Here is an 11,164-nt window from a genome sequence, read left to right as displayed (position 1 = left end):
AGCATGATGTTCTCCAGTTCCATCTAGGTTGCTGCAAATGATGAGAATTCCTTCTTTTTTATGGCAGCATAGTATTCCATTGTGTAGATGTACCATGGTTTTTGGATCCAATCTGCTGACGGGCACCTAGGCTGTTTCCAAATTCTGGCTATTGTAGATTGTGCTGCTATGAACATAGGGGTGCATATATCCTTTCTGATTGGTGTTTCTAGTTTCTTGGGATATATTCCTAGAAGTGGGATTACTGGGTCAAATGGGAGTTCCATTTTCAGTTTTTTGAGGAAACTCCACACTGTTCTCCACAGTGGCTTCACCAGTCTGCATTCCCACCAGCAGTGCACGAGGGTTCCTTTTTCTCCGCAACCTTGCCAACACTTGTCGTTTGTTGATTTGTTGATGTTGGCCATTCTGACAGGTGTGAGATGGTACCGCATTGTTGTTTTGATTTGCATCTCTCGGATAATTAGTGACTTTGAGCATGTTTTCATGTGCCTTTTGGCCTTCCTTCTGTCTTCTTTTGAAAATATTCTATTTAGGTCCATTGCCCATTTCTTAATTGGATCATTCATCTTCCTTTTATTTAGTTGTATCAGCTGCCTGTAGATGTTGGAGATTAAACCTTTATCAGTGGTGTTATTTGCAAATATGTTCTCCCACACCGTGGGCTTTCTTGTTGTTTTGTTGATGGTTTCTTTTGCTGTAAAAAAGCTTTTTATTTTGATGTAGTCCCATTTGTTTATTTTCTCTTTAGCTTCCAGTGCCCTAGGGGCAGTATCAGTGAAGAAGTTCTTTTGGCATACGTCTGAGATTTTGCTGCCTTTGGATGCTTCTAGTATTTTTATGGTTTCCCGACTGATATTTAAGTCCTGTATCCATTTTGAGTTTATTTTTGTGTATGGTGTAAGTTGGTGATCTAGTTTCATTCTTTTGCATGTGTCTGTCCAATTTTCCCAACACCATTTATTGAAGAAACTGTCTTGACTCCATTGTATATTCATGCCTCCTTTGTCAAATATTAATTGAGCATATCGATTTGGGTTGATATCTGGGTTCTCGATTCTATTTCATTGATCTATATGTCTGTTCTTGTGCCAGTACCAGGCTGTTTTGAGAACAGTGGCTTTGTAATACAGCTTGAAGTCTGGTATTGAGATCCCTCCTACTTTACCCTTCTTTCTCAGGATTGCTGGGGGTCTTTTATTGTTCCAAATGAACTTTTGGAGAGTTCTTTCTAGGTGGGTGAAATATGCCATTGGTATTTTAATGGAGAGTGCATTGAACCTATAGATTGCTTTAGGAAGTATGGACATTTTGTTGATGTTGATTCTACCAATCCATGAACATGGTATGTTCTTCCATCTCCTTACATCTTCCTCTATCTCTTTTTTCAGTGTCGTGTAGTTTTCTGCATATAGGTCCTTTACTTCCTTAGTTAAATTTATTCCTAGGTATCTTAATTTTTTTTGGTGCGATGGTAAATGGAATTGCTTTTTTAGTCTCTGTTTCTGTAGTTTCACTGTTGGTGTATAGAAATGCCATGGATTTCTTGGCATTAATTTTGTATCCTGCTACATTGCCAAATTCATTTATTAAGTCAATTAGTTTTTTAATGGAGTCTTTTGGGTTTTTTATGTACAATATCATGTCATCTGCAAATAAGGATAACTTTACTTCTTCTTTTCCAATTTGGATGCCTTTTATTTCCTCCTCTTGTCTAATTGCAATGGCTAGTACTTCCAGTACTATGTCAAACAGGAGTGGTGAGAGTGGGCATCCCTGTCTTGTTGCTGTTCGCAGAGGGAATGGTTTTAGTTTTTGCCCATTGAGTATAATGTTGGCTGTGGGTTTATCATATATAGCTTTTATTATGTTGAGGTATGATCCTTGTACTCCCACCTTGTTAAGAGTTTTTATCAGGAAAGGGTGTTGGATTTTATCAAATGCTTTTTCTGCATCAATTGATATGACTATATGATTTTTATCTTTCAATTTGTTTATGTGATGTATCACGTTTATTGATTTGCGGATATTGTACCATCCTTGCATTCCTGGAATAAATCCTACTTGGTCATGGTGTATGATCTTTGTGATGTTCTTCTGGAGTCGATTTGCTAGAATTTTGTTGAGGATTTTGGCATCTATTATATGTTCATGAGAGATATTGGCCTGTAATTCTCTTTCATTGAGTTGTCTTTATCTGGTTTTGGTATTAGGGTGATGCTGGCTTCATAGAAGGAGTTTGGAAGTGTTCCTTCCTCTTGAATTTTTTGGAATAGTCTGAGGAGGATAGGTTTTAGTTCTTCCTTGAATGTTTGGTAAAACTCTCCTGTGAAGCCATCTGGCCCTGGGCTTTTGTTTGCTGGAAGCTTTTTGATGACTGTTTCAATTTCTTCCCAAGTCACTTGTCTATTGAGATTTTTAGATTCTTCCTGATTGAGTTTTGGAAGTTTGTATTTTTCTAGGAATATGTCCATTTCCTCCAGGTTGTTCAGTTTGTTGGAATAGAGTTGTTCGTAGTATTTTGTAACAATCCGTTGTATTTCGGTGGGGTCTGTTGTTATTTCACCTCTTTCATTTCTGATTTTGTTTATTTGGGTCCTCTCTCTTTGTTTCTTGGTTAGCCTGGCTAGAGGTTCATCTATCTTGTTTATTCTTTCAAAGAACCAGCTCTTGGTTTTGTTGATCTTATGTATTGTTTTTTTGGTCTCTATGTCGTTTATCTGTGCTCTGATTTTTGTTATTTCCTTCCTTCTGCTTACACTGGGCTTTTCTTGTTGCTCCTTTTCTAACTCTTTGAGTTGTAGAGTTAGATCATCTGTTACCCTTTTTTCTAGTTTTTTGCAATAGGCTTGTAAGGATATGAACTTCCCTCTCAAAACTTTTTTGCTGTGTCCCATAGATTTTGTATTGTTGTGTTTTCATTGTCATTTGTTTCCAGGATGTTTTTAATTTCTTCCTTGATTTCTCTGGTAACCCAGTCCTTGTTTAATAGCATGCTGTTTAGTCTCCATGTGTTTGATTTCTTTGGATTATTTTTATTGTAGTTAATTTCCAGTTTTATGCCATTATGGTCTGAGAAGATACTTGATATGATTTCTATCTTCCTGAATTTGAAGAGACTTTGCCTATGTCCCAAAATGTGGTCTATCTTTGAGAATGTCCCATGTGCACTTGAGAAGACTGTATATTCTGTGGCTTTGGAGTGGAGTGTTCTGAAGATGTCAATTAATTCCATCTGGTCTAGTGAGTCATTTAGGATTGATATTTCTTTGCTGATTTTTTGTTTAGATGATTTGTCGAAGGGTGACAGTGCGGTATTAAAATCTCCTACTATGATTGTATTGCTATTAATCTCTCTGTTAATGTCCTCCAGCAGTTTTTTTTAAATGTATTTGGTTGCTCCTGTATTGGGTGCATATATATTTACCAGGGTTATTTCTTCTTGTTGGATTGTTCCCTTTAGTATTATGAAGTGGCCTTCATTATATCTTATTATGTCCTTCACTCTGAGATCTACTTTGTTAGATATAAGTATTGCTACCCCAGCTTTTTTTTCATTTCCATTTGCCTGGAAAACTTTTTTCCATCCCTTCACCCTCAGTCTGTTTGCATCTTTTTTTCTGAGGTGGGTTTCTTGTAGACAACAGATGTATGGGTCTTGTTTTCTTATCCAATCTGTTACCCTATGTCTTTTGATTGGAGCATTTAATCCATTTCCATTTAAGGTTATTATTGATAGGTACTCATTTGACGCCATTTTTATTCTATACCCATGTTCCTTCTTCACTTCCTATTTCATTATTTTTACAGTAGACCCTTTAGCATTTCTTGCATTGCTGGTTTGGTGGAGATAAATTCCTTCAGTCTTTTTTTGTCTGTGAAGCTACTGATTTTCCCTTCAATTTTGATTGATAGCCTTGCTGGGTACAGTATTCTTGTATTCAGACCCTTCCTTTGCATGACTTTGTATATTTCCTCCCATTCCCTTCTGGCCTGATGAGTTTCTGTTGAGAAATCAGTTGCTAGTCTGATGGGGGTTCCTTTGTATGTAACTTTCTGTCTCTCTCTGGCTGCTTTTAAGATTCTTACTTTGTCGTTGTTGTTTGCCAATTTGATTATAATGTGCCTTGGAGTCTGTCTTCTGGGATTCATTTTGCTTGGGACTCTGCGAGCATCTTGGATTTGTGTGGGTTTTTTCTTCTGTATTTCAGGAAAGTTTTCTGTCATTATTTCTTGAAATACTTTTTCCATGTCTACCTCAGTTTCCTTTCCTTCTGGAATCCCTATTATTCGAATATTATTTTGTTTTGTATTGTCCCAATGCTCCCATAGGCTCTCCTCCTGCTTTTTAATCTTTTTTTCTAGAAGCTGCTCTACTTGGGTATTTTTTTCCATCTTATCTTCTAGCTCACTGATGCGGTCCTCTGCTTCATCTAGTCTACTCTTGATGCTTTCTATTGAGTTCTTCATGGTAGCAATGTCATTTTTCATTTCTTCTTGATTCTTCTTCAATTCCTCATGGTTCTTCTTCAATTCCTCATGTTTCTTCCTCATTTCTTCTTGGTTATTGTCAAATTTCTCTTCCATTCTTTTTAGCCATCCTATGACCATTATTCTGAATTCTTGCTCTGGTAGGCTGCTTACCTCTGACTCGTTTATTTCCTTTTCTGATGATGCCTGCTTTTCTTTCATGTGCGGACCATGTCTTTGTCTCCCCATGGCCTCTCTTCTCAGGATGTCTGGTTATGTGGTGTTCCTTCTCCTAATTTCTCCCCTCTTGGTCTCTCCAAACTCTCAGATTCTTCTCAACTCAGGGAGCCTGCCAGGCTCTGCCCCAGTTTGCCTCCCTGTGCTGCAGCCTGGAAACTCTCAAAAACATGTACTCTTGTGAACAAATTGTTAGGACTTCTCCTAGGGACTTTACCAGATAGGGGCCTTGAAACTTACGCTTTATTATCTTTGAGATAACCCCACTCTGACCATGCGTAACCCTAGTATTTTTCTGCAGACTAAATCAAACTAAAGTTAAAACCAGCTAGTGGGATGAGTAGAAGGCAGAAACTATAGAACGGTCACAGTGGGACTCATCACACACATTCCTATTCCTTTCGTAAATGTTGAGCTCTTGAGCTGGGAGATGACCTAGGACATGTTAGGTCTTCTGGAGAATACATAAAAGAGTTTTGGGCTAAAGATCAGGCCTTCATATGTGAGCATTTGCACGAACTGGGAACCCAGTGGAGACGAGAATGTGACATAGGAAGGCAGAGGAGTTACTAGGAGGGGAGAGAGCTGGAAGATAGTGCTGTGCCCAGGCACCTAAGTTTGGGATCTGCAAGGACTACTGTCAGTGAGGCACTCATTGCTAGCTTTACAATTCCTTCCAGCTGGCAAATGGGGAACTTTCACCATGTTTCTCAATAGAGAGGATTACACACATGAAAGAAAAAAAAAAAAAAAAGAGCCAAGTTGCCTTTTGGATGGTTTAATGAACCTTAAGTACTGGGCAAGCCACATGACTGGGAGTGAGTGGTTGATGGAGGGTTGGTAGAGAACACTCTTGCTGCTCCAGAAACTCCCCAAGGCAGGATCCACAGAAACAGTGAGAGCATTAAGTGAGTACTGTCCCTGGATGGGTAAAAAGGGGAGGCAGGGAGAACCCTTAAATGAACTATAAGATCAAACCATTTAGGTAAATTAAACATACAGACTTATCAAATAATGCATATTGTATATGAATACACAGTAACAAAAGGAGACATTAAATACATTCAAAGGGCCCAGCCAGCGTGGTTCAGTATTTGAGCATCGACCTATGAATCAGGTCACCGTTTGATTCCAGGTCAGGCCACATGCTTGGGTTGTGGCCTTTATCCCCAGTGGGGGTTTACAGGAAGCAGCCGATCAATGATTCTCAGAATTTCTCTTTCTCTTTCCCCGACCCCCACCCCTTTCCTCTCTGAAATAAAAAATCTATTAAATACATTAGAAGGGCTACATATGAGAGAACGTTGGTTAGGACTAAGAATGAGGGTTGAAAAGGAATATGCTACTCACTGACTCAGTCCATAATAAACAATCAAACAAACAAGACTCCAACAGCGATGGGAGAATGTCAACTTTTGGTAAAGTGGGAGATTCCCAATAATAACCCGGTGTGATCTGCAAAAGCAGTTTCAGATTCCCACGGTTGTGGGCTTTAGGAAACAAGGGCTGTCCATGTATGAGAATAGAAAGGATATGTTTAAAAATGGCTCCGTAATTTTTTGGGAAAAAGATACATGTTTGTGTTTTCTTAAAAAATGCAAACAACATAGATTATTAAATCAATCTAATCCATGTAAAGTACTTAAAAGAATACCTGACACATAACAAGCCCTCAATAAATGTAACAAAAAATAACCAGAAATTCTACCACCCAGAGATAACCAAAATTATGATTTTGGTAAATGTGCTTTCAAGGAAGTATATCAATTTACTTAATTGTATATCAAATTCCACATAATGTTCTGAAACCTGCTTTCTTCATACAACATGATACTGTAAAGACCAGTTCATTTCTAGTTCATACAGTTCATTTCAGTTCATACTGTGAAGACCAGTTCATATAAACATCTCACTCTAAAGTCTAGAATGTATTCCATTGTATAGATGTATAGACATACCTCATTTTATTACACTTCCCTTTATTGAACTGCACAATGTTGTGTTTTTCACAAATTGAAGACAAGACCCTCTACCAGCAAAAGGATTATGACTGGCTTTATTGTAATGGTCTGGAACCAACCCCACAGTATCCCTGAGCTGTGCCTTACTTAAATGTGTCCCCAACTGCTGGACATTGAAACTGCTTCCAGTTTTTATTATCTATAACGTAACTGGAGCACTCACAAATAACTATAACTTCATACCTGTTTGAATATCCCCTTATGGTAAGTTATTGAAATGAAAGGGAATTGTGGGGTCAAAGAGTACGCACATTGCCGAAACTGGTTTGGCTCAGTGGATAGAGCGTCGGTCTGCGGACTGAAAGGTCCCAGGTTCGATTCCGGTCAAGGGCATGTACATTGGTTGCGGGCACATCTCCAGTAGGGGGTGTGCAAGAGGCAGCTGATCGATGATTCTGTCTCATCGATGTTTCTAACTCTCTATCCCTCTCTCTTCCTCTCTGTAAAAAAATCAATAAAATATATATTAAAAAAGAGTATGCACATTGGTATTTTGATACTGCCAAGCTGCCCTATAGAAAAGTATTTGGTGTCTGTACCCCATCAAAGGTACATGAGTGTTATGTTATCTCTCAACAAAGCTGGGTGTAATTCTTTTCAATCTTTGCACACCCGCTGGGTGAAAAGTGCCTTATTGTTAATTATATTTACTTTTAAAAAATTAGCATGATGGCTAATTTTATGTGTCAACTTGGCTAGTCTGTGGTGCCCAACTTTTGGTCACACAGGGGACTAGATGTGGTTGTGAAGATATTTTTTAGATGAGAGTAACATTTAAATCAGTATCTTTTGAATAAAACAGATTACGTTCCATAATGTGGGTGGGCCTCATCCAATCAGTTGAAGAAGGCCTTAAGAGAAAAGACTGAGGTCAGTTTTCCCTTGGTCTTTAGCCTGCTCACCTCCTCTGCATTTTTTGGACTTTCCTGCCTCCACAATGCATGATCTAATTCCCTAAAATAAAGCCCAATCTCTTTTTAAAAAAATATATTTTATTGATTTTTCACAGAGAGGAAGAGAGAGGGACAGAGAATTAGAAACATCGATGAAAGAGAATCATCAATCAGCTGCCTCTTGCACACCCCCCACTGGGGATGTGCCCGCAACCAAAGTACATGCCCTTGACCGGAATTGAACCTGGGACCTTCCAGTCCGCAGGCCGACGCTCCATCCACTGAGCCAAACCGGTTTTGGCAAGCCCAATCTCTTTATACACTTACAACTTGATGGTTTTGTTTCTGTGGAGAAACCTGACTAATATAATTAGTGAGATTGCCCAGCTCAAGGTTTATTGGCCAACTGTATTTCTTTTCTTTCCTCTTCCTTCCTTTCTTTTTTTTTTTTTTCTTCCTAAAAATTATCTCCTTACCCTGCGCCTGAGTCTTTTTTTTTAGCTCCTTTGCTCATGTCTGATGTGCGGTAATGTGACCAGGGGACTTCCAAAGTGAGGAAGTCTGGTTAATATTCCCCAATTTTTTGACTAGGTTATGGGAATAAATAAAGCCAAATACATACATACATACATATACACATACGTACATACATACACACATACATACATACATAAAGCCAACTAATTGAGAATACTGCTTAGCTAAGGGACTTATTTTAAAGACCAGTTCCTCCTTTATTTATCAGTTTACAGCTGAACACAGAATTTCCTGTTGTTTCTTTTTTCCTCTCCCAGTAGTTGATGTCATCATGGCCATCTAGGAGAACAATTTCCTACAGTGATGGAAGTTTGCGATGTCATTGGGATTACAAAAGCTGGCAAGGAAATTTGCTATAAGGCACTTATTACCAGAAATTACAAAGGAAATTAATGTTAAGCTTTCTGGAAAAGCTGTTCAATGAAACTTAAAATTTTTATTCTTATACAAAGAAAGTCTGTCCTTTGTCTACCAGAGAGAGAACAACCTACAACTTCTAGGTATAATTAACGAGGGCTGCTGGAAGAGATGGAGGGTCCTATTTTGGTGAGCTAAGTGTATGTGCCAATATGGTAATTATCTTATTCTGGAAAGATCGGTGACTGTAATACTGTTGTAATTAACCTAGTTATTAATATCTGGAAAGGAGCAAAGGGAGAAGCCAGCCATTATAGGCCTGTCATTTGGACAGCTTTACTAGGGAGCTGCAAACTTACACTCCCCAGGGTCCAATGAGGCGGAAATAGACACATGCCCAGGAAAGTTGGGGTGACAGAGGAAGGTGCTTGTTGTTAGTAACACTTAAGAACAAAGGTTTTTCTCTAGAATGGGTGTGGCCACTGCAAGAGCACAAAATTTAGGATATTTAATCCCCCAAACAAAGGAGTTCTCTCTCTGGTGCTCTTGTGCTCTTACTGCTCTTGGGACTCTTGCATCTTAGAGTACGCTCTCCTGAATTAGCCCAAATGGCCCATAGCCATGTGAACCCCACACACAATTGACTAATGCACTGCAGCTAGCCTGATGCTGTACTGGACTTGGCTCCTCTACTGAAACCCCAGTTACACTTCTTCCAGGACTGGATTAAGGGAAATAGGACTTTGGAAACACAGAAGTTTAATTACACACACACACACACACACACACACACACACACAATCACTCTATGTGAGTTTCAGAAAATACTTTTTCTTGAGATCTTATAAGGACTCCACCCCCCAGCAGTACCCAATGGGGAAGGGTGTCCTGAAGAAGCTATGAAATTTCCTATTTTCTATATCTATGTTAGATCTCCTAAGGAGAATTTACTGGCCCCCACCCATTGGAATGAAACAGCATGTATTAGTGTTTGGTGGATGCTAACAAATTACCACAAGCTAGGTGTCTTAACCAAAATTTATTTTCTCACAGTTATGGAGGCCAGAGATCCAAAATCAAGGAAGTCAGCAGAGTTGGACTGGAAATCACATCCTAACTTCACCGAGTTACTGCAAATAAAAGCAATACTGTTCCCAGATGGAGGGGAGCCATGCATCTGGGCAGACTCAACACCAGATAAGGACTGCGGGGGGAAAGATGGTGAGTTCCACTTAGACATGCTGAGATATGACATAGTTGTTGAGATACCCACATTGTGATGCCCCCTGTCCATTAAATTTGGCAGCAGGTTTATAATTTTTAACTCCAACAAATATACTTTTAGTGGACTGTGGGGCAGAAGGACTATTGAGCGAGTTGAAAATTGAATGAGAATTGAGGAAAGTTGTGATGGCAAAAGCCAAAGAGAATTAACCCAGTGACTCTAAATGACACACTAGATGAGATGGATTTAATTAACATTTATAGAACATTTCACCCCAAAGTTGCAGAATATACATTCTTCTCAAGTGCACGTGGAACGTTTTCACCTCATTGGCTACGATACTGCCACTGCGCAAAGCTACGTGGGACATTTTCAAAGACTGACCACATGTTAGAACACAGAACAAGTCTCTACAAATTCAAGAAAACTGAAATCATATCAACAGTCCTGTCAGATTTCAATGGGATGAAATTAGAAATCAACTACAATATAGACACTCAAAAACACTCAACCATATGAAAGTTAAATAGCATGTTATTAAACAAGGTATAGGTTACAAATGAGATCAAGGAAAATATAAAAAAAAAACTTCCTGGAAACAAATGAAAATGTACACAGAAGAACCCCAAATCTATGGGACACAGCAAAAGCAGTCCTGAGAGGAAAGCTCATAACACTATAAGCCTACCTAAAACAAAACAAAAAGACCCACAAGAATAACTAATAATAAACTATTTAAACCTACAATTTAAAGAATTAGAGAACAAAAAGAAAAGTAGAAAGAAGGAAATAATAAAGATTTGAGCAGAGATAAATTACATAGAGACTGAAAAAAATCCTAAAAAATATATAAATCAATGAAAACAAGAGCTGTTTCATTGAAAGATAAATAAGATTGATAAATCTTTAGCCAGACTCATCAAGAAACAAAGAGAAAGGACCCAAACAAATAAAATTAGAAACAAAAATGGTATAGGAACAACTGATACCATAGAAATACAAATGATTATAAGAAATTGCTATGAACAACAAATTGGAAAACCTGGATGAAATGGACAAATTCCTAGAAACATGCAACCTTACAAAACTGAATCAGGAGGATTCAGAAAACCTGAATAGACCGATAACAATTGATGAAATAGAGGCAGTAAAAAACAAAACAAAACAAAACAAAAAACTCCCAGCAAACAAAAGCCCTGGCCTACACAGCTTCACAGCAGAGTTTTATCAAACATTCAAAGAAGAACTAACACCATCCTTAAATGATCCCAGAAAATCCAAGAGGAAGGAACATTTCCAAGCTCTTTTTATGGAGCCAGCATTATCCTAATTCCAAAACCAGATAAAGAAGCTACAAGAAAGAGAATTATAGACCAAAATCCCTGATGAACATACATGCTAAGTCCTAATCCAAATATTAGCAA

The 11,164-nt window shown here is 38.3% G+C and overlaps 1 protein-coding gene across 3 annotated transcripts in view; it reads left to right on the top strand.

The window, feature by feature from the left end:
- The window catches only part of MRPL42 (mitochondrial ribosomal protein L42), a 102,376-nt gene that overhangs the window by 61,587 nt on the left and 29,625 nt on the right, over positions 1-11,164 (top strand). Inside the window, exon 6 of one of the 3 annotated variants that reach the window (XR_014794739.1) lies at positions 9,569-9,736. Coding sequence is in view for 2 of the 3 variants with exons in the window: in XM_084880386.1 (XP_084736512.1) it covers positions 9,569-9,632 (64 nt within the window). In the remaining variant the exon portion in view is untranslated. Of the gene's footprint in view, positions 1-9,568; positions 10,031-11,164 lie in introns of those variants that run through there. The other 2 variants (XM_084880386.1, XM_084880385.1) reach the window with 2 other exon arrangements.

Source organism: Pipistrellus hanaki, assembly GCF_964339955.1.
Source record: "Pipistrellus hanaki genome assembly, chromosome: 3".
NCBI lineage: Eukaryota > Metazoa > Chordata > Mammalia > Chiroptera > Vespertilionidae > Pipistrellus > Pipistrellus hanaki.
The sequence above is the reverse complement of the archived record's forward strand: the minus strand, read 5'-3'. Positions and strand labels throughout refer to the sequence as shown.